Genomic DNA, 27,906 nt, shown 5'->3' with positions numbered 1-27,906 from the left:
CCTGAAATATTTCAGTTAGTGTGCAATGAATCTAAAATATATGAATGTTAAATTTTCATCATGACATTATGGAAAATAATGAACTTTATCACAATATGCTAATTTTTTGAGAAGGACCTGTAGAAGGTTTTATCCTAAATGCAAAATATGTATATTGTTTGTACAATTTTGCCCTGAGTCGGGACAACCCTGAGTGGGTTGTCATTTCAGCAAATGGTATATTTCAGAGTCTGTATACTCCAAGTAACGTTTATTTAATAACTAAATTAGTTGACGATTATTTCAATAATCGATTAATCCGATACTTTTTTCAGCCCTAGTTAAGTCAAAGCTATTAGTATTATTTATGGATATGTTCAGTTTAGTAGTGGTTATAACGTGTAACTTTTTATTGGATATTTATTTAAGAAGTATTGGCTGCATTAAAGAATGAATAATACACCAGCGGCCTTTAAAGCTGTGCCCTTCATAGAGGCATCCTGTTCTGTGATTTGTTCATGAATCACAGAGTTACTCCCATGTAACACGACCCGCCATCCTCAGCCGTGCACTGATTGAATTTCATTGATACAGCAGCACAGCCCCCCTCCCTCCGTCACTGTTGCTGTGAAGCACATTAAACAGGAAATACAGAGCAGGCCTGCACCCGATCCCCCTGTGTGTTGGAGAGTGTGCCAGTATCAGTGAGAGATGCGGCATGTTTAGCAATTTCAGCAAATACAGATTTTCAGTTCAGTTGATGGCTTATTACTGTGTTTTTATTTAACCATAAACTCAAAATGTTAATGTTCACATCTCCTTATTATGCTGCTAAAACGTAAAAGACGATTTGAAGATGTACTCTGGGTTCTTGTTTACATTGTTGAAATTAGAATTATTGGTAGTCTAAATGATTAAAATACTCATTAACCAAAGCTCCCTGGTTAGGAAACCTTTTTAGCAATGTGATTTTGAAGGTTTGACATTAACTTGTTTGGACCAATCGAAATTTTGTGGCTGGTTTTCGATGTCTGGTTTTTTTAAAAAGCTTTTACCCGCTGGTGCAGATGATTATTCTCTTAGAATTATAATGTGATAAGATGTAAGAACAGCACTGAAATTTTTTTTTTTCCAGTGAATGTACATTAATTGTTTATATTAAAAGAAGAGGTGTTATCATGCTGCACTTTAGAGGTTTCTTTCTAAAACGGGCTATTTTGCTATTATTTTAAAGCAAAGAAAAAAAAAGATTATGGTGTTGAGAGTTTAAACTGGATTTAACATGTCAGCAAATAGCACAGTTAGCATTACAAAAACATTAGTGTTTCTGTGTACATTCAAGAGAACTCTTGAGATTTCTGAAAGGCTTTGTTGTTACAATGACAGAAAGTTATGTACTCCATTAAGCCTTCCTGTTTTCTGGTGAAAGTCTTGCTCTCTCGTAGACATGTCTTGACATGTTTAAACCACTCACTGTTCCTCCTCTGTCTGTAGTTTTAAATAGCTACCTCATGAGACTTCTTTCTTTAACCTAACTTCCAGACTGCATTGGGTTTAGCGTTGGATGTTTTAATTTCTAACAAACTGGTTACCAGTCAGGGTCCATTAAGCTGATTACAGTCACAAGCCGGTTTCTTGGTGTGTCTCCTATTTGCCTCATTAATCAAAACATAGATAGAAACTAAGAATGTTTGTTAAAAAAAATTAATACGTTTATTTGGAATAATAATGTTTCTGTTTTGTCCTGAAATACACTATATTGCCGAAAGTATTTGTCTTTTACATGTACATAAACTTTGATGGCATCTTATTCTTAATGTATGAGGTTATTGTTACATTGGAAGTCATTGATTTGGAGGTGTGACCCAATGCTTTTTGCAGTATAGTGTACTTAATTGTTGTACTTGGCAAACATAGTTCGTGTTATTTGTCTGTTTTCCCTCAAGTAATAATGTCTGCTATAGAAGCTAGATATTAATTCACCTCTGCTGCTAAGGTAATATAGCCTTACATGTTTCTACAGGCTTGTGTCAGTTGTTGTTTTGTTTTTTCTCAAGGAAGATGTGTATTAATACCTTTTTTATTGTTTTAGCTTTTTGTACTTGAAATGGAATGCTTGGCACATACAGGCAATCTGTTATAAAACATGGTCACTTTAACATGTAAATTGTGCATTATACTTTATATTCATAAAATACTGTTACAAATGAGACATTTTGCCCTTCCTTGTAATAATGAAATCTTTTTCAGCTGCAGTTCTTGAGGAGAATGAACTGTGGTCAACCATTTTCTAACTTAAATGTTTCAAATGATCAAAACAAGTAATATTAAAGAAAGGTCACCCAGGGAAATACAAAACCAATTTTCAAATTATAATTTAATTCTTCAAGGTAAATGGCGATCTAAACCAACCTGACATTGTGTGAAAAGTAATTAATTGCCCTCTAAACTAAATATTTAGTTATGCTGCTCTCAGCAGCGACAACTGGCCTTAAGCGTTTTCCATTATTGTCAATGAGTTTATTTTACATCTGAGAATGATTTGTTGCCTTGTGAAACTGACCGTTCATTTCACTGCATCTAAGTCGGATTTAGGCTTTGATTTGGCCATTTGACAACTTTTTTTGTATATGTTTTTTTGAAGCCATTCAGAAGCCGATTTGCTGTTGTTCTTCAGATCTTTGTCCTTTTATACAACTCCCAGAGCACTTGAGGTTACGGTCAAAAACTAAGGCCCGAACTTTCTTTTACAGGATTTTTTGGTAGACAGCAAATTCATGATTACAGGAATTCCATGTGGTCCTGATGAAGCAAAGCAGACCAAGAACATTTTTCTGATCATGACCATGTTTTGCTGTCTGTTTTGTGTTCATTTTCTGAAATAATGTATTAGAGTTATGCTACTACATTTGTTCAGGAAGGCTAGAATATCTTCTTAAAAGGGGGACAAAGGACAAAGGTTTTACAAAAACCAAAGATTGCAGGACGGCAACAAAATTCTTATTTGTGCATCTATAATCTTACTTCATTTATGACTTACATCAGTGGTGTCCATACTTTTTCTCATGTGGACCAAAATCATAGGGCTGAAAGTGTTTATGGGCCACAACAATGTGATTTTAAATTTAAAACGCAAAAATAATGTTATTGCGATTGTTATGTAAATCACTGTAGATCCGAAAAGTTTAGGCCTTAGAAGGCTGCCTTAAAATAAAAGCACACAATTACCTAATGTTTTGGGGGGGTCAAATGTTTTTCATTTTGTTCGGCAGGGCATGAACAGGGCAGGGGTCATTCTTTCTTGGCTGGTCCCATGTCTGCTTTTGAGTAAAGGTCGCTGGGTGTTTGTGGTCTTACGTCCTATGAAACTAGAATTGAAGCATGTGGTTGACAAAAGATTAACAATTTTTGTTGTAACTCACATTTTAAGAATTTTTAAAAAGATTTTAATTTCCCAGTGAAAATCTCACTATGAAAAATTGAAAACAGGCTACATCTGTCTCACCCACCTCTGCTGGCAGGCCAAATTAATACCGTGCTTGAACTGCAGTTGGGTGCTGGGCCGCACTTTGGACATTCCTGACTCATATGGATGGAGCAAGTTTACTATCAGTCGTTCTAACATAAAGTGTCCAAATGAACTCTGATGTGTAAAATTGATCATCCAAAGAATTGATTAGATCAACAACAAGGTCAATAAGTCCTGCTCTACACCTGCTGCGACACGTCTCTATTAAATGTTCCTGTTTGTCTGTAGTTGCCGTTGATGGACCATCCCTATGAAGACACAAGGCTACAATGGGACAGAGTACCTCAGAACAAGAGGTCCAAGAAGACACTTCCACGGTGTGTATTGGATTAATGAATGTGGCTATGAGTCCAAATCTGTTATTACTTAGAAGAATATAGTGATACTAAAGGCTTTATGTGGGGTGCTTCGCTACTGGATTAAACAAGTATTTTTGGTTTGATTCCCTCTGTAAAGGAGTTTATGCTCTTTGTTGCCTTTTGTGCCAAATGTATGAAACATGCACTCCATTTCTTCCTGCAATCTTTCTCTTGGAAGTAAAACTGGATCCATTGTTTTAAGACAAAACATCGACGTGTTCTGTGTTTATACTTGAAACTGAACTCATCTAAGTCTCTGGTTACTGTGAGATACAGTGAATCTCAGTAAAGAACATAGCTCTGGTGAAATGCCATGTCTTTGTGACATTAAAAAGTGAAACCATGATCAATGATTGAAAAACATTTTCTACCCTTGATGGGTCATATGTTCTGTAAAATGCATTGTTCATTTCAAATAGATTGTTTTAGGAGAAAAATATAAAATAAAGCTGCAATAACATGAGTGTATATGAGTTATTTCACCCTTTTTGCTCTAGTAGATTCATTTTTTTTATTTGAATTATACAGGATATATGTCACAAGTGGAAAATGAAAGATTACGTTCACAACCTGGTATTTCAAATTTAAAAGATTTTCAAAGGGTGTGAACTTGAGAGATCCCCCCTGCCTTTTTTTGCTTGTACTTTTGACCCTTTCAGGTCATATGATGCCAAAAAACCTTAAGCTTCTGACAAATTTATCATTAATCACAGATGAAACAGGATAAAGGTCCAAATCAGAAATCCCAATTACCCTCACTTTTAATTACCTCACAGTGCTATATTTGATGGATTGTCAAACACACACAAGGTAAACAGTCGTGTTTATCTTGAATCTTGTATAAACTGCACAGGCATGCTTTTTTGATTATTTCTTACTTTCATGCTTTTAAACTTTTAGTGATTAAGACCTTTTTTAATCAAGACAAAAGCATGAAATCATCCTAACCTTATGTTGCTAGAAAATGGCAAAAAGAAGCTCTGTGTAATGTCTTTTTAATTGCATCCAACATGGAGGAAAAGGACATGTCAGGTGAGAAATAAATTTAGCTAGGCAATGCTGCCTGCAGGGCAAATTCCTGGTTCCCACATGCTTTTGCAGCTCAGTGGAGTTATAGCCGCTGGGTCTTCTTCTCATGAAGCTACATTGTAATGTGAGACAGTTAACTTGTAGTTATCACGTGTATTAGCATGCTACTGCATTTCTTCTTTTGTCTTTCAGGACAGATTTGAAAACCTCAAGACCCATGTGGAGGAAGAACTACAGACGAGCATGGTGAGAGTGTGGCTTAATGTCACTGCAACAGTTTCATTTCTGTCTTCCTTCTCTTTCAGCTCTTTTACCACTGCATCAGGAGATTTTATTACTGACCTCTGTGGTGATGGAAGTCCTTTGAGCGCCTTGTACTCTCACACCTAAAAGACATCACCGACCCCCTCCTGGACCCCCTGCAGTTTGCCTATAGAGCCAACAGGTCTGTAGATGATGCAGTCAACCTAGCCCTTCACTTCATCCTCCGGCACCTGGACTCCACAGGAACCTATGCCAGGATCCTGTTTGTGGATTTCAGCTCTGCCTTCAACACCATCGACCCAGCTCTGCTCCAGGAGAAGCTCTCCCAGCTGAGTGTGCCCAACTCCACCTGTAGGTGGATCACTGACTTCCTGTCTGACAGGAAGCAGCGCGTGAGGCTGGAGAAGCACGTCTCTGACTCCCTGACCATCAGCACCGGTTCCCCCCAAGGCTGTGTTCTCTCTCCTCTGCTCTTCTCCCTGTACACCAACAACTGCACCTCCAGTCACCAGTCTGTCAAGCTTCTGAAGTTTGCGGACGACACCACCCTGATCGGACTCATCTCTGATGGTGACGAGTCTGCGTACAGATGGGAGGTGGACCATCTGTTGGACTGGTGCAGCCAGAACAACCTTGAGCTCAATGCTCTAAAGACAGTGGAGATGGTTGTGGACTTCAGGCAGAACCCAGCCCCACCTGCCCCCATCACCCTCTGTGACTCCACAATTGACACTGTGGAATCTTTCCGCTTCCTGGGAACCATCATCTCCCAGGATCTCAAGTGGGAGCCAAACATCAGCTCCCTCATCAAGAAAGCCCAGCAGAGGATGTTCTTCCTGCGGCAGCTGAAAAAATTCAACCTGCCAAAGACTATGATGGTGCGCTTCTACACAGCCATCATTGAGTCCATCCTCACCTCCTCCATCACCATCTGGTACGCCGCTGCTACAGCCAAGGATAAGGGCAGGCTGCAGCGTGTCATTCGGTCTGCTGAGAAGGTGATTGGCTGCAGTCTACTGTCGCTCCAGGAACTGTACACCTCCAGGACCCTGAAGCGGGCAGGGAAGATTCTGGCTGATCCCTCCCACCCCGGTCACAGACTCTTTGAAACTCTCCCCTCTGGCAGGAGGCTGCGGTCCATCCGGACCAAAACCTCACGCCACAAGAACAGTTGTTTCTGTTCTGCCACCAGCCTGGTTAACAAAGCCCGGAAACCACCTTGACACTCTCCCTCCCCCCCCCCCCCCTTTTTTTTTGCTGACAGGACACTTGTAACCTGTAACTCTATGCGTTACATTAACGTTCAGCATGGACTCCTGCTTTACTTGCACAATGATCATCTGTACTGTTGTACCGCTCTGGCATCCAATACTGCTCTATATTTACTCTCACTCACTTAAAACTGTGCACATATATTTATATTATATTGTAGATATGTTTATACTGTTTAATTTGTATTGTATTGCACCGACTACGCCAAAACAAATTCCTTGTATGTCCAAAAACGTACTTGGCAATAAAGCTTTTCTGATTCTGATTCTGAAAGTTTAGTCCACCACTAACTAAATCTGTAAGCAGATTTGATAAAAATGCTTTCATTAAAACCTATTGTTATTATTTTGTTTTATCATCCACTTCCTTCCTTCCTTTTTCTGTTCTATCTTCAGATGGCGGGGATGGTTATTGGCGCCGGCATCGCTATAGTCCTCATCGCCATCCTCATCTTCTTCATTATGCGGAGGATCCAGCGTCGAAGTCAGTAAATGCAGAGGCCCATTTCTTGGTAACATTGTTGTGAGCAATGTACATTATACAGCTCTGGTTCATTTTGCCATAAACCTTTCTATCTTGCAGACATAGAGGCTCAGGAGGCACCAAAGTATCGCTTTCGTAAGAGAGACAAAGTCATGTTCTACGGACGAAAGATTATGCGGAAAGTAAGTGGCCACATTTTGTGATGTTGCAACCACAAACTTCCACGTAATTTATTCAGATGTTATTTGATAGGCCAACGTAAAGCTGCACAAAGTTAAGGGGTAGAGGACAATTGAGATATGTGTTTCAAATGTTTTAATAAACAAAAATGTGAAAAAATGTTTAACCTGGTTAGTCCTTCTCACGTCACTTAAATGGGGAACTGCCCATCTTTGTGCAATTGAATCTCAATAGAAATACAGCTGTATTGTGAAGGCATTGAAGGTTTGTTAGAGGAACACATCAAAAAGATGCTAAAAGGACCATGGTAACTTTGGATGAGCTGCAGAGAACCATAGCTCAGATGGGAGAATCTACTGACGGGACAACTATTAGCTGTCCATTTAAAATCTGACCTTTTTATAGATGAGTGAAAAGACGAAAGCCATAAGAAGTTCTGTTTGCAGTTTGCTTACAGTTCATTTAGGGGACACAGAAATATGTAAACGAAGAGGCTCTGGACAGATGAGGTCAACATTTAACTGTTTGGCTTACTTGCAAAACGCTATGTGTGGCAGAAAATGAGCACTGCACATCAATCAATCAGTTTATTCACTCGATGTAATAAATGTCATCAAGTCTACAACACATACTCTTACCTAAATTGCTTAACACAAGTGAAAGGCAGCAGGAAGAAGAAAAATCTTGTATAAGCCTTCTCAATGATTACTAAATACATTTCATAGCAGTGTTCAGTAATTAACTTACAGTATAAGTTGCAAACAATATCCTCAATATCCTAACAGTCTTCTCACTATAACTTAGAACTACGTAAGAATTTATAATTTTTTCTTACTTGTTTTGAATTTTTTTATAGTTGGACATTTTTTTAACTCCTCATCCAAATTATTCCACAGTTTTTCTCCATATACTGAGATACACATTTGCTGTAAAGTTGTACGCACAATTCTACTTTTAAAATTGTACTTCTTTCTCTTGCTTCTATGACTTGATCTTAAAACAAAGAACTTTTGTCAAACATTTGGCAATAAACTCTTTCTGGCTTTAAACATGACTAGCTGGAGCTAAATTCAGGACAATCCCGGAGTAAAACAGTTTATAGGCAGCAAAAGACTTAGAAAGTAGAGTGAAGGTTCACTTTCCTTCATGAAGACAAAACTAAAACACTGCCAGAGCTACAATGGGATGGTTTAGCATTGTTAGAATGGCCCAGTCAAAGTCTAGAACTAAATCCAGTTAAGAATGTGTGAGAAAAATAAAAAATTGTTGCTTACAGATGATTTCCATCCAAGCTGCTTGAAGAATAGGCAAAAAGTTCTGTCTCTACTGGTGCAAAGCTGGTAGAGACATACCCTAAAGGACCTGCAGCAGTAATTGCTGAGAAAGGTGCTTGTAAAAATATTGACTCGGTGAGATGGAAATACAAATGCACACACATTTTTCAGATTTGTATTTGTAAACAATTTGACAGTCATTCATCACTTACCTTTGACTGTAAATCCCAGTAAATCAATTTGGGTTTGTAGTTGAAACATGACAAAATGTTGAACGATTCAAGACACGGTACTTTAAAATCGTATTTAAAGCTGACCCTTGCTCAGAGAGACATGTTTTTACAAAAAGAAACTTAACATGGCAACCTATATTCACATCCATTTTCTGACAGGTTTCCCAGTCTACCTCTTCACTGGTGGGAACATCCTCCTCCACTTCCTCATCCTCACGTACACGCCTAAAGAAGAAGCAAAAAATGCTCAACATTGCCAAAAAGTAAAATACACTTCATAAAATGTGTGCCCTCTACTCTTCTTCGTCCTCTTTTCATCGCTTTGTTACTTTTTGTCGCACTTGTGCAGGATCCTGCGCTTCAAGAAGGAGGTGCCCATCCTTCAGGCGAAGGAGCCCCCTCCCTCAGTGCTAGAGGCAGATCTCACTGAATTTGACGTGGCCAACTCCCACCTCCCCTCTGAGGTCCTCTACATGCTCAAAAATGTCCGGTAGGTCAAGAAATAAGGCACTTTTCACAGTTCTAGCTGCTATTTTTGCTCATGCCATACGTTTACATTCTTGTCTTCACAACGTTTCATTTGTCTGTTGTAGCGTGCTGGGTCACTTTGAGAAGCCCCTCTTCCTGGAACTGTGCAAACACATGGTCTTTCTGCAGTTCCAGCAGGGAGAGTATGTCTTCAGGCCAGGACAGCCAGACAGCAGTATCTACGTGGTTCAGGATGGAAAGCTAGAACTGTGCCTTACAGGAACGGTGATGCTGCATTTCATGTCTCTTCTTAATTTCTAAACTTGCTCACTCGCAAATAAATTAACAGTCTCAGATTTTCTGTGCTAGTTTCATGTTTAATGTTAATTAGTTTTGTCCAAATAGTATTTTGATCTAATCAACACTAAACAAAATTAAAAAAGTAAACCCATTCATGTAGAAATTTACATAAACACAGCTCTTTTCTTCTTTCTGAGTTGGCACACAAATTTACACAGTGGCACTGCAGACACAGAGGCTCAGCCTGCAGCTTGTATAATGGTTCATAATCAACCCAGTAAGTGGCTGCTGGAAGTTTAAAACTTCCCTAACATGGCAGAAGAAGGACCTTTTATGACCTTTAGTCAAAAAGGCGAAAGTTAAAGCGGTGTTTGAGGTGTTTCACTTTTGAGAGAGATGAGCAGGAAAAGAAGGATGTCGATGAGCCCTGATGCTAGCTGTACTGCAGAGAGATGGGTAGAAAATCAATTAGCTCTACAGAGTTGGCAAAATGTCCTGAAGACTGACACTATGATGTTTAGAAAGAATTGAAAAAGGTCCCATTTCAAACTCCCATTTTAATAACACCAAAGTATTAAACATGCCAGACGAAATAAGCAAACATTATCTGTTATATATTAGCATCTTGGTGCTAATCCTTTGGCTCTGTCCCCCGTTGGTTACTAATTGAAGCATGGTCAGCAAGAAGACAGACGACTCAGTTGGGTACGAGACAAACAAACTACAAAGGTAGAGAAAGATGAAGAGGGGAAAGTTGTGTCTTTTATCACGTCTTTAATCCTAATATGTCAATTACTGTCCAATTCCTTAAATATCAACATGGGACACGCAATATGCATGGCACAGGGACTTTAAGACTTGTTGTTTGTTTTTCTTAAGTTTCTTAGGACCTAGATGAAAGCTGACAAAGTCCACCAGAATTTAGTCAGAACCAGTAGCAACCTACACCGCTGATTGTAGTCCGTCACTAAAGAAAATATAATGCAAAGCTTCCAGAAACAGATATTGAACAGGGCTGCTGCTAAAAACATTTGCATGAATCATATCCTTATTTACACTGTGAAGAAACCTGCTTTCTGAGTAAAACTTGATCCAAGATAAACACTTCCATTAAGGTTTTTCACACGTCTGACCATTGTTATGTATACTGTTTGTGTTTACAGGAAATTAAGCTCTTTTTCACTATATGGATCCTGAATTGTCTGCTACACATTGCTTTCGGCCTGATTAAGAAAATTAGAGATACGTTCTATTGTTATTTTTTATTATCTAATAATAACCCTATGCCTTAATAAATTTCCGCCTCATATGTGAGAGGAGGTTGGAGCACCTGGAGAAAACCCACACATACACGTGGAGAACATACAAACCCAAAGTGCAGAAAGACCACAGGCTAGGATTCTAACCCAGGGTGTTTTTTAACTGAAATCTTCAGCTCCCTCCACATTGAGGTCTGTAGACGGCCTGCAACACTTTTTAACCTGACCCTTTTGTCTTTTTTAGCCACTCCTTGGTTGTATTTTTTGGCTCATTGCCATTGCAGAATACTCATTTATGACCCACCTTCTGTGTTCTGACTGAGGGGGAAAAACTTGTAATCTGAGATTCTTTGATAAATGACCCTGTTCATTAACCCCTCAATAGGGCGAACTCATAATGTACCCATATCAATAAACATATATACTTTCCACTTACATGCTTGACTGAAGGAAGGGTGTTCTTCCGGTGATACTCAGCATTTCTCAAAGCACAGCGGGTTGAGTTGACACCAGAAACTTAAATTGTGGTCTTGCAAAACTTTTTCCCAACCCTCTTGTGAATTATTTAGATGTTCACTGTCAAACTTAATAGAGATCTGTACGTCTGCCTGCTATAACTGCAAAGTTGTAATCCTTTACAGGACAGCATGTTAGCAGCAGTGACTCTTGTCTTAGTTACCTTTGGATCTTTGACAAGTTCCTAGGGTGATCACTCACCTTTCTTATAATCATTCTTGCTCTATCAGGCAAAATCTTGGATGGAACTCCAGTCTGTTGGAAACAGCTGATCATTTTATATTTATTCTATTTTTGAATAATCACACCCACAGCTATCACTTTCTCCCTAAGCTTCTTGCAGATGGTCTTGTACTCTATTCCAGCTTTGTGCAGATCCATCTTGTCCCCGAAGCTCTTGGACAGCTCCTTCACCTCACCCTTGGTTGTGGAGAAGTTGGATTTTAAGAAACTGATTTTGTGGAAAGGTGTGCTTTCTACACATAACAAGTTGTGTTTAGGAGTATCTGTAAATAACTGACTGGTCGGTGTGCCACTTTAGCTTATAACCAGTCTGTGGGAGTCAATTCTCTGTTCTGGTTGTAGAGCCTTAAATACCTTTTTCACCTATAGATATGCAAATTGAATAATTTATTTTCAGTAATCTTTGGGTGGATATTCTGTCTCTTCACATTAAAATGAAACTACCATTAAAAGTCAGAGACTGGTTTTATATTCAGCATTTGTCCTGATAGAAGACATCTTTTCAAATGTATCTTTCTACATTTGTCTGTAACAGAATTGGTAAAAAGAAAACAGTTGAATGTAAAGCTGTTGCCATGCCAACCTATCTGAATGTCTCCCTATCCTCCAGGATGGCAAAGAGAGTGTGGTCAAGGAAGTTTATGCTGGAGACAGTGTTCACAGCCTCCTCAGCATTCTGGATGTCATTACAGTAGGTCACATCACACAATGCAAACAGATCTACATACAAAGGCTTTCCCATTATCCAGATACACAGATAATTATCACCCTCAGTGAGATAAAATACTGTTATCACACTGTTTTAACAACTCAGCATAGATTATATATGCCTGAAATCATTTATATTTGACTACTGACTCTCAAAGCCGCCTTTCTATACATAACTCACAGAGATGTTGATGATGGTTGCAGGAATCATGGTGAATGTTGGAAACTACCTAAATACAGTTTAAGAATTAAAAAGAGGTGTGAAGTATAGCAGTCCTAACAGTGTTTGTTTGCAGGGCCATCAGAAGCCTTACAGAACCGTGTCGGCACGAGCTGCAGAGGTTTCCACTGTTCTCCGTTTACCTGTCGAGGCCTTCCTCTCTATATTTGAGAAGTATCCTGAGAGTCTGGTGCGAGTAGTTCAGGTAAGTTTTGTGTTTCTCTTCATTTTGCTGTTATCTGTGCTAGATTCTGAGTACGGTTTAGGTGGGTGAGTAGTAAATACATTTTATTTATATAGCATTGTTGCAGACGGAAGAAATCAAAGTGCTTCACAAAGACAGAGCAGAAAAATTAAAACATTTTGGTTTGTTGCCCTGAAGGCTCCATTTGGAATACATGACTGAAACTATTCAGATATAGGCGGGAGCTTTAACACACAGGGCCCTGAAAGTTGCAGTCAAGATTTTTAAACAGCTATGTTTTAAACTTAACTATGAAGAGGTAACCACTGCAAAGACATTAAAACAACTGATCCAAGCACTTCTGTTTGTTCCAGTTAGAAATCTTGCTGCAGAGTTTTGGAAAACTGAAGGCTCTTTTGACATGTGAAAAGTGTCTTACAATAGATTTAATGATAGGAAATAATAGCGTGAATAATTATGTCGAGTTCCTGGTAATTGGGAAATATTTCTTTAAAAAAAACTGTTTCGGACAGGTTGTTTTGAGTGACCTTCAAGAGACTGAAATCCGGGCAAAGTAGAGCCCTTGGAAAAGGCGCACTAGATTTCTTAAGTTTTGCTTGACAGACTAGTTCAGATGTCCAATTTCTGCCTGATCAGATCCGTTGCTGCAAGTTGCCATGCTCTGCAGAGGAATAATCAATGATCGATCTTCTCAGAGTACAGTCTAAGGGAATATTTTTTTTTAACCGCTTTCTAATTTGTTTTAGGTACTAAAGTAATTCAGAGAGTTTTAGGAACTTATAATTCTTGAAGGACCCTTACAGCTGAATGTCATCTGTATAAAAGGGACAATAAAGATTAGGAAATGTTTTAATTATCTGTTTTTACATAAACAACTTGTTTTCTTTTCCTTTCTGGTCAGATCATCATGGTTCGCCTCCAGAGAGTTACAGTCCTAGCCCTGCACAATTACCTGGGGCTGACCAATGAGCTCTTCAGCCATGTGAGTTTATCAGACACAATCAGGCACACAGATAGCAAGCAGGCAGGCAGTTCATATTAGACACACTGTCAGTCTAATGCAGAGGTGTAGTAGGTGATTGTTTTCCATCTATTGGAGCATTCTAATTATAAAGCAGATTTACACACACACATAACCTTTACTCCTTACCATCTGACATAAATCAGAGTAAACATATTCTGTTACAGTGCAGTTAAGATTACCAAAATGTGCCAAAAATAATGAGAATGTTGTTTAGAACATTTTCTTTATCACCTTCTTCAATTGCAGTAGTTTACATACACCAACATTACTTCGCATTCAAACTATTTGATGTCAAAGCTTTGGAAGTTTGCAATCATGAGAACATCATGGCAGCATCATGTTTTACTGCAGGAGCGACTATTGCACTTCACAAAATAGATGGCATCATGAGGAAATAACATTAAGTGTAAATGTAGAAAAAATATATCTCAAGACATCAGCCAGGAAGTTCAGGTTTGGGCACAAATGTTTCTTCCAAAGAATCAGGGATCCTAATCATACTACTAAATTAGATACAAAGCGGCTTGAGAACAAAAGCGTCAATGTTTTGGGCGGAGCTGAGATGGTGTGTGCGAGTAAGGAGACCTCCAAACCTAACTTAGCTACACCAGCTCTATCAGGACGGATGGGCAAATGTTCTAGAAAACTATTGTGAGAAGCTGGTGGAAGGATAACCTGAATGTTTGACCCAAGTCATAGCTTAAAATGGAACTATATCAGTCACTATAGAAGTGTATGTATACTTAATTTAAAGAAAGTAAAAAAATAAATCTCTAAAATCTTTCTCTAGTTAATCAGACACTTTGCAAAGGGAAAAATGTGTGTGAATTTGTTTAAAATGAATATCGCAAATAAAAGCAAACTTACACTCACCGGCCACTTTATTAGGTACACCTGTCCAACTGCTCGTTAACGCAAATTTCTAATCAGCCAATCACATGGCAGCAACTCAGTGCATTTAGGCATGTAGACATGGTCAAGATGATCTGCTGCAGTTCAAACCGAGCATCAGAATGAGGAAGAAAGGTGATTTAAGTGACTTTGAATGTGGCATGGTTGTTGGTGCCAGGCGGGTTGGTCCGACTATTTCAGAAACTGCTGATCTACTGGGATTTTCATGCACAACCATCTCTAGGGTTTACAGAGAATGGTCCAAAAAAGAGAAAATATCCAGTGAGCGTCAGTTCTGTGGGCGCAAATGCCTTGTTGATGCCAGAGGTCAGAGGAGAATGGCCAGACTGGTTTGAGCTGATAGAAAGGCAACAGTAACTAAAATAACCACTTGATAAAACCAAGGTATGCAGAAGAGCATCTCTGAACGCACAACACGTCAAACTTTGAGGCGGATGGGCTACAGCAGCAGAAGACCACACCAGGTGCCACTCCTGTCAGCTAAGAACAGGAAACTGAGGCTACAATTCACACAGGCTCACCAAAAGTGGACAATAGAAGATTGGAAAAACGTTGCCTGGTCTGATGAGTCTCCATTTCTGCTGCGACATTTGGATGGTAGGGTCAGAATTTGGCTTCAACAACATGAAAGCATGGATCCATCCTGCCTTGTGTCAACGGTTCAGTGGTGGTGGTGTAATGGTGTGGGGGATATTTTCTTGGCACACTTTGTGCCCCTTAGTACCAATTGAACATCGTCTCAACGCCACAGCCTACCTGAGTATTGTTGCTGACCATGTCCATCCCTTTATGTTTCCAGTACCTTGTTGAATCTATGCCACGAAGGATTAAGGCAGTTCTGAAGGCAAAAGGGGGTCCAACCCGGTACTAGCAAGGTGTACCTAATAAAGTGGCCGGTGAGTGTATGTCGGCTGGTTTTTTGCTAATTTAGCCAAAGACTCTTTTGCAGAGTTTTGTATAAACATATTTTTATTTGCTGTTTGTGTCAAAGATGTCTACTATACAGGAGAAAAGTAATTTTGGGGCCACTCAGTATGCGGAATCAAATCTACAAAAAACAGTTCATTCATTTCATCTTTTGTGTCTACTAACAAACTTTAAACCTCATACACAGTATCCATGTCTAACCTCCTGTGGTCTCACAGGAAATGCAGCCTTCACGTCTCCCACCGCAGTCACCCCACGCTCCACGCACCAGTCCTGTCCGCCATGGGAAGCGCTTTGGCAGCCTGACTGTTCCAGAGGAGCACCGGGAAGCTGCCATTAAAGGTGAAGCTGCAGGTAAGGTCGTAATACTAAGCTTATGTAGTTTTGACTATAGGAAGGTTCCACAAGGACCATGAACCTTTGAAGGCTTAAAGTCACTGCTCAGCAACATCAGGGAGAAGGGAATAAATTTAGTAGTGGTGGAGCTTTGACTGTGTGGGAGTATACTCCCCATTCCAATTTCTTGATTTTAGCTTTTATTTTATTTTTTTGTACACATCCAACAGAGGCAGTAAAATGTGTGAAATCAATATCTAAATTGTCCTGCAGATAGTAAATTTGTTGGGATGAATGAGTCCATTAGCAGCACTAACTGCTGCGCAACTATTTAGAAAAAAAAAATGTCCATATGTTTTAGAAATAACCACAATGAAGCTTAGCTCTGGTGGGGATTTGTTTTCATAATGTTCATTTTCACTTTAACATCTGACACCCCTGCAGCTAAAGTTTTCGTTTTTACTGCACTGTCTACTTCAGATAAACGTGCAAACCCACTGCAGCAAGACTGACACGAGGAACTAATTATATGTGTAAAAAAATTATAAATAAACACAATAAAGAATTTTGCATGGAGGGACATACTTATTACTTTGACAGAAAATATCCCTGAAACCAAGAAAAATATCAGGTGCTTTTAATTAAAATGTAGCTTTATATGGGGTTTCAATGCAATCTGTAAAAGTATGAATGAGTATAGAATTTGATTTCCAAATTTTCTATTTAGGTATGGAAAAATATAAGAGTAGAAAAGAAAAATATTGTATTCCCAGACTTTCTTGCCTATCCCATTGTCTACATTTTGTGACCTTCTTTCCATCTTCCCTTCCATATGTCCTTCCTTTTTTCTTTGTGTCCTTTTATCTGTCCATCCTTCCTTTGTTTCTTTCTGTGTGTCTGTTTATTCCCAGGTTCCATATTTAAAGGCTGGCCACTGTAATTTTTGCCATACGTTCATAGGAAATATTTGTATTTTACATTTTTAAATGGGTGTAAAGGACTTTTTTTGTTTTTTCTTAAATTGAACAATAAAAAACTGCATTTTTTTATCACAGGAGGGGAACAAGGAAAAGAAGGAGGTCCGCCAAATCTCAGTAGGACAATTTCTATGCCAGTGGACATCTCTGGTGAGAGATCATTGATTATTTAACAGTTTTCCAGTTTCACCAAAAACAAGTTAGACTCTTTATTTACTTTGATCACTTTGTCATGTCATTTGTTATTTTGTCATGATCACTTAGCTGTTTTGTAGTGGAAATAGTTACAGGTTAGGTTGGTCATTTGCACTCTGCATTTTTTAAATGTTACATTGCTGAGAAAAATAAAATAAAGGGAAGAGAAGAATTATGTTATTGTGTAACCAGAGAAGGTTCAGGTCTGCTTTGCTTGGTGGATTCACAGTGCTAATGTTCAACCAATCTGTGTATCTTTTCATCACAGCTATAGTTTATTGTTTAAGATCTAAAAAACACATTTTTTGTTTCCCCTTTATGGAGTTTAATGAACTGAGCTGATTGCTGCTTTAATCATATAATTTTTTTTATTCTGGTCCTTTATGGTTTTATGACCAAACAGATGGTAAAACATGAAAGTCAGCAGAATGAAAAGTTCAGCTTTGCAGAATAAAACGAACCGACTCTGATGTGCTTTTGTAAGTTATGACTTATCAAAAAATCTTTATTTGAAAAACGTTCTTGCAACACTTTGTGGTCCAGACGTTGCGCTCGACAAGTCAACAAGAAAGCAGTTGTTCCTGCTCTCACTGATAGTAGAAATATTTTTGTCATGTTTGCCTGTAGAAATGACTGAAGGTGATCTGTTGGAGTGGCATAAAGAGATGGATATAAGCTCATCGCCCTAGTTTCAGACTAGTTTTACAATGTGTCAATTTGTTTTGCCTGTTTTTACCAGACTGATATTTGCTTTCTCGTTGTTTGTTCAGGTATTCAGAAAAGTTTGAGGTCGGATTTTGACATGGCGTATGAGAGAGGACGGATTTCTGTCTCTGCAGAAGACGGCAACACACCTCCCACTTTCACTCGGGTTGGTGCACTACACGGCTCTAATAAGATGATAAGCTAACTTAAATTCCCCACAAGAAACTGAGTAAATAAGGGCAGCGTATTCTTGTTCTATTGACGACAGCAACTGAAGCCGCAGTAACTTCTTGCGGTATTGAGGAAACAAAGTGCATTAATCCAGTTATACAACTCATTCAAAGGTAGCTTTTAAAGAGTTTTATTTTGAAATAATGTATATGGATTTTCATGCAGTCCATGTCCCATGAACAACGTGAGAGAAGAGTGACGGTGGATGAAGTTCCATCAGGTATCTACTTGTATCCTGAGGAAGAATCAGGCGTGGACAACATTTTCACACCTTTGTCCAGTCGGTGTAGCGCTTCTCTCTTTGAGGAAGCTCAAAAAGATGTTCTCAGGCTCATGAGGATTGAGGTAGGGTTTACGTTTTCATTCATTCACAGACCGTATATCTTTTCTTACATGTGACCGCAAATCTTAACAAAGGTTTTTTGTGTTCTTATTGTCTTATAACTAACCATGGTAAAAAGAAACTTGACCTCACCCAGCTGTCTAAGTTTGCCGTTACAACGTTAAGTGTGAAGGAACCCTGGAATGAGCATCCGTACATCTGAATTGCTCATTTCAAACTTCCATAGTAGATACTTAGTGAGTTGAGAGAGAAAAAATACATCCATCTTGCATCTGCGTGAGGATGTTGTACACATTCTTTTGATGCAATATGTTGCAGATCCTCTCTGTGTCTGTTTCACCACTAAATGTTTCAAAACATCATGGCAGTGCAACTAGGTGAAAGTTTCTCAGATTAATTTGGCTGCTCAGAATTTAGCAGTCTAACGCGTAAAGATTGTGTTGACTTTTCCTCTAGCTTTACTTTGACTGCATATTTTATCTTCTACATTTTTACCTTCTGTCTGTCTTCTCTCTTCTAGGACCCATGTTTGTTAAACGGGAGAGCAACTCTGCACCATGCAAAAGCTGGAGCTGTTTTGGCAAGACAGGGAGACCAGGTATGTTCAACTAGACATACAGTGCCTTGCGAAAGTATTCGGCCCCCTTGAACTGGTCAACCTCTTGCCACATTTCAGGCTTCAAACATAAAGATATAAAATTCAAATTTTTTGTGAAGAATCAACAACAAGTGGGACACAATCGTGAAGTGGAATGAAATTTATTGGATGCGTCAAACTTTTTTAACAAATAAAAAACTGAAAAGTGGGGCGTGTAATATTATTCGGCCCCTTTACTTTCAGTGCAGCAAACTCACTCCAGACGTTCAGTGAGGATCTCTGAATGATCCAATGTTGTCCCAAATGACTGATGATGATAAATAGAATCCACCTGTGTGTAATCAAGTCTCCGTATAAATGCACCTGCTCTGTGATAGTCTCAGGGTTCTGTTCAAAGCGCAGAGAGCATCATGAAGACCAAGGAACACACCAGGCAGGTCCGAGATACTGTTGTAGAGAAGTTTAAAGCTGGATTTGGATACAAAAAGATTTCCCAAGCTTTAAACATCCCAAGGCGCACTGTGCAAGCAATCGTATTGAAATGGAAGGAGTATCAGACCACTGCAAATCTACCAAGACCCGGCCGTCCCTCTAAACTTTCATCTCGAACAAGGAGAAGACTGATCAGAGATGAAGCCAAGAGGCCCACGATCACTCTGGATGAACTGCAGAGATCTACAGCTGAGGTGGGAAGAGTCTGTTCATAGGACAACAATCAGTCGTACACTGCACAAATCTGGCCTTTATGGAAGAGTGGCAAGAAGAAAGCCATTTCTCAAAGATATCCATAAAAAGTCCCGTTTAAAGTTTGCCACAAACCACCTGGGAGACACACCAAACATGTGGAAGAAGGTGCTCTGGTCAGATGAAACCAAAATCGAGCAGCAAAGTGTGGCGCTACAAAGTATTAACGCAAGGAGGCCGAATAATATTGCACACCCCACTTTTCAGTTTTTTATTTGTTAAAAAAGTTTGACGCTTCCAATAAATTTCATTCCACTTCATGATTGTGTCCCACTTGTTGTTGATTCTTCACAAAAAATTAGAATTTTATATCTTTATGTTTGAAGTCTGAAATGTGGCAAGAGGTTGACCAGTTCAAGGGGGCCGAATACTTTCGCAAGGCACTGTACTGTATGTTTAAAAGCCCTGATCTCTTACTCTCTCCTGTTTTTGGAGAACCATATGCTAACTGCCACTAAAACAAACACACATGCCCTCTTATTTCTGTTTGGTCTTCTGCAGGATGTTAGTCTCCACTTCGTCCTGTCTGGTTGCCTGCATGTCTACCAGCGAATGATCGACAAACAGGAGGCCGTCTGCTTGTTTGTGACCCACCCAGGAGAGATGGTAGGGCAGCTCGCGGTGCTCACCGGAGAGCCCCTTATCTTTACCGTTAAGGCTATCCGAGACTGTACTTACCTGAAGATCTCAAAGTCAGATTTCTATGAGTGAGTCCTTTCTCTTTTCTGTGGCCAAAGATTGCATGTAAAAAAAGATGTTAGTAATGAGTATTTTAAATAGATCAAATTAGTTAATAAGCGTTTTCTTCTAAATTCGTCCATTCATCCAAAGCAGATGATCTTTCTTTCATTGTTGTTTATCATTACTATGTTTTAGAGTCCATTCAATCAATATATCTCCTCCTCTCTGCCCCTGCAGGATTATGAGGGAACAGCCCAGCGTGGTGCTGAGTGTGGCCCACACGGTGGCCATTCGAATGTCAGCTTTCGTTAGGCAGATGGACTTTGCTATTGACTGGATGGCTGTTGAAGCTGGCAGAGCCCTCTACAGGTACTCCCAGGTTTTTCTTAAACAGACGTATCAAGAAATGCTTTGTGTTTTTTGCAACAAAATATTAAAACATGTTTCTTCTTGTTTTCTCACACAGTTTATTAACACATTTCTTAGCCATGTTTACTGCTATTGGATTAGATTGATGCATGCATCTTGGTAACCTAAAATGTCATTGAAAAGTAATTTTGTTTTTTATAATTTAATAAAATTGCCTTCTATAGACTTTTTACGACATGGAAAAAAACCCTTATATTGCAGGTTGGAATTTAACAAAATTGGGCGTGAATACTTCTGCAAGGCACTGTATTTAGTTTATTTTAGTTAATTATGATGGTTGTGATTTACATCTAATGAAAACCCATGACTCAGTTTCACAGGAAACTGAAATATTGTCTATCCCTTTAAACTTGAAAATAATAATAGAAATAAAGGATTTCAGAAACAGAACTCTTAAGGCCTTGGTGTGAGCTATACTTGTTATTTCATGTCAGTGCAAGGCTGGGGTTTTCCCAGTTGCTTGTACACCTTGTAGCTTACTCTTCATGTAAATCATCTTTTTTAAAGCTAAGCTAAAAACATATTCATTTAGTACAGCTTTTAGCACAAGGCAGCACTGTGACATTTTTTATTTTTGCATGATTTTACTAATGTGGTCAAATTATTTCTTTTTATTTGACTCTATTCTAGTTTGTGTTTGTATTCTTGCACCAATGGAAACACTTTGGCTCAGCAGTGACGACCGTTGCAAAGTGCTATACAAATAAAATTGAATGGATGGATGGATGGTAGTTAAGTAGGCTGTACCATGGCCATGCATGGCCAACATTTCTATATTATAAATCTTTTTTATTGGTCTTATGTAATAATCTTATTTTCAGGTAAACTTGTTTTTGGGTTTTCGTTATATGCAAGCTTTTATCATCAAAATGATCAGAAATAAAATTTGAAAATAGTTAAGTGAGGTGTATTTGCGCATCTTTAAAGTTTAACACCTTTCACAGATAAATGCTTCACAAAGGGAAAATAAAATACTTTATGTGAAATGAACCTATATTAAATTAATGAAAGAAGTACATTTTTCAATTACATTATCATTTGAGATGCATCTGCATAGAGACACATTTAGCATCTATTTGCAAAAATATAAACTAATTATTATTCAGTTATTATTTGCAGTGGTGACAGCTATTTAATTTTTCATAATCGTGCTTGTAGACAAGATGACCAGTCAGACTGCACCTACATTATTCTGAATGGACGTCTACGTTCGGTCATTCGTAAGGCAAATGGCAAGAAAGAGTTGGTTGGGGAATATGGCAGAGGAGACCTCATTGGTGTGGTAAGAACATTTCCATCTCTGTCAGTTTCTTTTTTTGGAGCTTGCAATCGATACTTGTTTTTTAATTAAATTATGACTTTTAAGAGAACATCTTATTTTTTCTCACCTTCATTGTTCTCTAGGTGGAGGCGTTGACCAAGCAGCCCAGAGCCACCACTGTGCACGCTGTGAGAGACACGGAGCTGGTAAAACTGCCAGAGGGAACACTCAACAACATTAAAAGACGATATCCACAGGTGAACGACTATCATTAAAAGGCCACTCCATCTTACAAAGCCTTTCTAGGTCTGAATAGGTATAATAAAAGATAAAACAGTTAGTTTCTGGCTGTTATTGCTTGTTCTGTTTACCAGAAGATTAAAAAATGTATTTCTGAAAAACGAATAGTTTTTTACATAGATTTATTTTTTAAATAATATCGTTTAGTTTATCTTTTTCTGCTTCATATTTGGAATTTTTGTCAAATGAATTGATTGCTTTGGTTTTTGTGTCACCAAGTGAGAACTTACAAACAAATACCCATTAAACAAATACACATTTTTATCTCAGGGTTTAGAAACGGACATGGGGTTCTTTTTCTGGTCTGGTTTAAAGAAATAACAATTTTCTTTAAGTTTCACAAACAGAATAAACACCTCACAAAGCACAGGCTGTGCTTCAAAGTATCTGTATTCAAAATACAACAATAAAATGATTAAGTTCATTGAAGAAACAAACATCTATGATTTGAAAGCAGACCTCTTTGTCATGCTGTTATATATGATAAATGGGAAATACAGGTCCTTCTCAAAATATTAGCATATTGTGATAAAGTTCATTATTTTCCATAATGTCATGATGAAAATTTAACATTCATATATTTTAGATTCATTGCACACTAACTGAAATATTTCAGGTCTTTTATTGTCTTAATACGGATGATTTTGGCATACAGCTCATGAAAACCCAAAATTCCTATCTCACAAAATTAGCACATCATTAAAAGGGTCTCTAAACGAGCTATGAACCTAATCATCTGAATCAACGAGTTAACTCTAAACACCTGCAAAAGATTCCTGAGGCCTTTAAAACTCCCAGCCTGGTTCATCACTCAAAACCACAATCATGGGTAAGACTGCCGACCTGACTGGTGTCCAGAAGGCCACTATTGACACCCTCAAGCAAGAGGGTAAGACACAGAAAGAAATTTCTGAACGAATAGGCTGTTCCCAGAGTGCTGTATCAAGGCACCTCAGTGGGAAGTCTGTGGGAAGGAAAAAGTGTGGCAGAAAACGCTGCACAACGAGAAGAGGTGACCGGACCCTGAGGAAGATTGTGGAGAAGGGCCGATTCCAGACCTTGGCGGACCTGCGGAAGCAGTGGACTGAGTCTGGAGTAGAAACATCCAGAGCCACCGTGCACAGGCGTGTGCAGGAAATGGGCTACAGGTGCCGCATTCCCCAGGTCAAGCCACTTTTGAACCAGAAACAGCGGCAGAAGCGCCTGACCTGGGCTACAGAGAAGCAGCACTGGAATGTTGCTCAATGGTCCAAAGTACTTTTTTCGGATGAAAGCAAATTCTGCATGTCATTTGGAAATCAAGGTGCCAGAGTCTAGAGGAAGACTGGGGAGAAGGAAATGCCAAAATGCCAGAAGTCCAGTGTCAAGGACCCACAGTCAGTGATGGTTTGGGGTGCCGTGTCAGTTGCTGGTGTTGGTCCACTGTGTTTTATCAAGGGCAGGGTCAATGCAGCTAGCTATCAGGAGATTTTGGAGCACTTCATGCTTCCATCTGCTGAAAAGCTTTATGGAGATGAAGATTTCATTTTTCAGCACGACCTGGCACCTGCTCACAGTGCCAAAACCACTGGTAAATGGTTTACTGACCATGGTATCACTGTGCTCAATTGGCCTGCCAACTCTCCTGACCTGAACCCCATAGAGAATCTGTGGGATATTGTGAAGAGAACGTTGAGAGACTCAAGACCCAACACTCTGGATGAGCTAAAGGCCGCTATCGAAGCATCCTGGGCCTCCATAAGACCTCAGCAGTGCCACAGGCTGATTGCCTCCATGCCACGCCGCATTGAAGCAGTCATTTCTGCAAAAGGATTCCCGACCAAGTATTGAGTGCATAACTGTACATGATTATTTGAAGGTTGACATTTGTTGTATTAAAAACACTTTTCTTTTATTGGTCGGATGAAATATGCTAATTTTGTGAGATAGGAATTTTGGGTTTTCATGAGCTGTATGCCAAAATCATCCGTATTAAGACAATAAAAGACCTGAAATATTTCAGTTAGTGTGCAATGAATCTAAAATATATGAATGTTAAATTTTCATCATGACATTATGGAAAATAATGAACTTCATCATAATATGCTAATATTTTGAGAAGGACCTGTATATACACTTTGAATAAATACATTTTTTTTTTTTTATTGATATGTTATTAAATAATTTAATAATTTTATAGTCGTGTGCTGGAGACCCGTTTAACTTATTTTATAATAGACAGAAAACATGAAACAATAAAATACTCGTACTCGTACTTGTACTCGTTGTCTTCCGCTTTATCCGGGACCGGGTCGCGGAGGCCACAGACTCAGCAGAGACACCCAAACGTCCCCCTCCCCAGACAACTCCTCCAGGAGCAGTGGCTCTACTCCGAGCCCCTCCCAGATGGCCGAGCTCCTCACCCTATCTCTAAGGGAGTGCCCGGCCACCATACAGAGGAAGCTCATTTCCGCCGCTTGTATCTGGGATCTTGTTCTTTTGGTCATGACCCAAAGTTCATGGCCATAGGTGAGGGTAGGAACGTAAACCGACCGGTAAATCGAGAGCTTCGCTTTTCGGTTCTGCTCTCTCTTCACCACAACGGACCAGCACAGTGCCCCCATTACCGCGGCAGCCGCACCGATCCGTCTGTCGATCTCCCGCTCCATTCTTCCCTCACTCGTGAACAAGACCCCGAGATACTTGAACTCCTCCACTTGAGGCAGGAACTCCCCTCCAACCTGAAGAGGACAAGCCACCCTTTTCCGGTCGAGAACCATGACCTCGGACTTTGAGGAGCTGATCTTCATCCCAGCCGCAATAAAATACTTTCATAATCATATATTATTTCCATGTATGATAAATTCACATATTTAAATTACCTAAATGTGTATTTATTTAATTGCACGTAATTATATCTTTCTTTAATTTTTTTATGTTATCTATAAATATTTATGGTATACGATGTTATAATATCCATTTATTTATTGAATTGTGTGACTTTAAGGCTGTTATTCTAGTTGATGCATCTTTTTGTGTGTTTTGTTTCTCAAGGTTGTGACAAGGTTGATCCACTTGTTAGGCCAGAAGATTTTGGGGAACCTGCAGCAGGGTCGGGGACCGTTCTCAGGTCAGAGGATCACAATGTCCCTCATATCTCTCTCTGCAGCCCTGTCGAGTCTCTGGTGTTTCATTCACACACTTTGCTCCCTGTCTACCAGGTTCAGCTCTGAGTTTGCCAAGTATGACAACTAGTGCAGATGTTACCAACCCGGCTAGTAACCTCTCCACCGTGGCTGTGCTTCCTGTGTGTGATGAAGTGCCAATAAACGCGTTTAACTTGGAGCTTAGCCACGCCCTCAGTGCCATTGGTAAATTACGCACTCAGTTTCTGGAAGTTTTCTTGATCTCGTTGAACTGAATTTCCTTATATCAGTGTCTCCTTTTCACCGTCTTTTGGTTTATTAATTTCACTTTGCTTCTGTTTGACACCTGAAGGCCCCACTCTGCTTCTTACCAGTGATATAATCAGGGAGCGCCTGGGAGCTTCTGCTCTGGACAGGTCAGTCTGATTGTCAGGGAAGATGACATGGGTGTGTAAATGTTTGACCCCGTGCTTTTAAAACCTTCAACTCTGTCCCTTTTTGTTAAGTTATCTGTGTTTGTCGCTGGATTAAAATGCTGTTTCTCATTTTTCTGTTAATTTCAGTATCCATGAGTATCGTCTGTCTGGCTGGCTGGCCCAGCAGGAGGACATCAATCGTATCGTCTTATACCAGACTGACAACAGCATGACGCCCTGGACTCAGCGCTGCATCCGGCAGGCTGACTGCATCCTCATAGTGGGTCTTGGGGACCAGGAGCCCACTCTGGGGGAGGTATGTGTTTGCAGGGAGAGCTTAGAGCTGAGCATTGGAAGGGCAATGACTACACTTTTAACGCTCCTCCCTCTTTTGTTTTCCCTAAAGTTGGAGCAGATGCTGGAAAACACAGCAGTCCGGGCTCTGAAGAAGCTCATCCTTCTGCACAGAGAAGATGGACCCGGTCCATCCAGAACAGTTGAGTGGCTCAACATGCGCAGCTGGTGCTCGGGTCATCTCCACTTGAAGTGTCCCCGCAGGGTTTTCTCCAGACGCAGCCCCACCAAACTAGTACGTTTCTGTACTCTTTAGGCTTTTTTTTAATGTTGTTTAATTCTTTTCTGAATTACATTTATTGCAATGCTAAAAGCTCATTTTTGTTTGCTGCTGTCTTTATTTTGCCTGTGCAGAGGGAGGTCTATGAGAAGGTGTTTGAGAAAACAGCAGATAGACACAGTGATTTCTCTCGGCTGGCCCGAGTCCTCACTGGAAACAGCATTGCACTTGTACTGGGAGGAGGCGGAGCAAGGTGAGCTCGTATCTGAGCCCAAAAACAGATGGTCAAAACCACAGATACACCAGTCAAATGATCAGAGAATGTACCTGGCAGATTTTTCCTTGATTGACTCTAATCAGTGGTTGACATGTCAAATATTACGATATCAGATGTTTTTTTTCACACTCATTACAGGCATCAAATCTATTTGATAAAGTATAAGTGCATCCACCAACCACCTGTACTGCTGTACTGTGATGCACTTTTTTAAGTTCAATAAAAATCAGATACATAGTTAGAGACCTAATGCATAAATTGGAAATGTATGGAATTACTTCATTTTCTGTCAAAGAACCTGCAACAAAATTTATTCTTCAATGTGATTTTTATTTTTTCCTTGCAAGAAATTGATCAAAATCAGAATCAGAAGGTCAGATCCCAAAGAAAACTGGTGGTGAATTTTTGGTAAAAACAAAATCAGCCAGTCTCAAAAAGGATTACTTTGTGCAAATAGTGTAAAATAATCCACTTCTTCATAATCAAAATTGCCACATCCTGAACTTTTGCGTGTGTGTTTTATCATACAGAGGCTGCTCGCATGTTGGTGTTATTAAAGCTATGGAAGAAGCAGGGATTCCTATTGACATAGTGGGCGGCACGTCAATCGGCTCATTCATCGGAGCGCTGTATGCAGAGGAGAGGAGCGCCGTTCGGACTAAACAGAGAGCCAGAGAATGGTCCAAGGTTCAGTACAGTCTGTTGCCATATCTTCTCGTTCATCTGTAGTGACTAGTTTTTATTTAAGATGAAAATAACTCGCAGACCTTAATCTTTGCTATTGGAAAACTCACATGTGAACTGTGTGCTTATTAAGAAGAAACAGTTATGGAAACAAGAGAACAGGAGGTGATATACCTGTATTATTTTTGGCTAACAGGCAATGAATTCAGTATTTAAAACGGTCTTGGACCTCACCTATCCCATCACCTCCATGTTCTCTGGTTCAGCCTTCAACACCAGCATCTATAAAGTGTTTCAGGACAAACAAATTGAGGTGAGAAACAGCCTAACAGGTTCAATCATTACTGACAGGTTTCCCATTCTGTCAGTAGAACAATATTGATAAATACTGCAACACTTTAAGATCATCTCTTTTATCTTCAGGACCTGTGGCTTCCATACTTTAACGTCACCACTGACATCACAGCTTCGGCCATGCGGGTCCATCAGGATGGTGAGTTTCAGCTGAGCTGAGTTGAATTCTCTGTTTGTCAGCCTTCTGTGTTGATCTTTTGCCACATGTATTACCACGATTCAGCAGCAAACGTCCATAGAAGCAAATAAGGAAATGTGTTAGTCTTTCCTAACATTTAACACAATGTGATCT

At 39.5% G+C, this 27,906-nt stretch overlaps 1 protein-coding gene across 5 annotated transcripts in view; it reads left to right on the top strand.

Moving 5' to 3' along the window:
- pnpla6 (patatin-like phospholipase domain containing 6) overlaps positions 1-27,906 on the top strand; it is a 61,279-nt gene that overhangs the window by 8,855 nt on the left and 24,518 nt on the right. For all 5 annotated transcript variants that reach the window (XM_047365605.1, XM_047365603.1, XM_047365606.1 and 2 more), the window contains exons 2-29: positions 3,737-3,825; positions 5,089-5,142; positions 6,828-6,915; positions 7,015-7,097; positions 8,762-8,865; positions 8,952-9,092; positions 9,196-9,355; positions 11,999-12,079; positions 12,393-12,521; positions 13,423-13,503; positions 15,603-15,738; positions 16,776-16,847; positions 17,663-17,763; positions 17,994-18,173; positions 18,692-18,769; positions 20,015-20,220; positions 20,432-20,563; positions 21,782-21,905; positions 22,028-22,141; positions 25,218-25,293; positions 25,385-25,534; positions 25,662-25,725; positions 25,873-26,041; positions 26,132-26,314; positions 26,434-26,552; positions 27,107-27,263; positions 27,457-27,573; positions 27,684-27,753. In XM_047365605.1, coding sequence (XP_047221561.1) covers positions 3,778-3,825; positions 5,089-5,142; positions 6,828-6,915; positions 7,015-7,097; positions 8,762-8,865; positions 8,952-9,092; positions 9,196-9,355; positions 11,999-12,079; positions 12,393-12,521; positions 13,423-13,503; positions 15,603-15,738; positions 16,776-16,847; positions 17,663-17,763; positions 17,994-18,173; positions 18,692-18,769; positions 20,015-20,220; positions 20,432-20,563; positions 21,782-21,905; positions 22,028-22,141; positions 25,218-25,293; positions 25,385-25,534; positions 25,662-25,725; positions 25,873-26,041; positions 26,132-26,314; positions 26,434-26,552; positions 27,107-27,263; positions 27,457-27,573; positions 27,684-27,753 — 3,217 coding nt within the window. In that variant the 5' untranslated portion in view covers positions 3,737-3,777. The remainder of the gene's footprint in view (positions 1-3,736; positions 3,826-5,088; positions 5,143-6,827; positions 6,916-7,014; positions 7,098-8,761; positions 8,866-8,951; positions 9,093-9,195; positions 9,356-11,998; positions 12,080-12,392; positions 12,522-13,422; positions 13,504-15,602; positions 15,739-16,775; positions 16,848-17,662; positions 17,764-17,993; positions 18,174-18,691; positions 18,770-20,014; positions 20,221-20,431; positions 20,564-21,781; positions 21,906-22,027; positions 22,142-25,217; positions 25,294-25,384; positions 25,535-25,661; positions 25,726-25,872; positions 26,042-26,131; positions 26,315-26,433; positions 26,553-27,106; positions 27,264-27,456; positions 27,574-27,683; positions 27,754-27,906) is intronic.

This window comes from Girardinichthys multiradiatus, chromosome 5 (assembly GCF_021462225.1).
Source record: "Girardinichthys multiradiatus isolate DD_20200921_A chromosome 5, DD_fGirMul_XY1, whole genome shotgun sequence".
Lineage (NCBI taxonomy): Eukaryota > Metazoa > Chordata > Actinopteri > Cyprinodontiformes > Goodeidae > Girardinichthys > Girardinichthys multiradiatus.
This window is presented reverse-complemented; position numbering and strand designations above follow the sequence as displayed.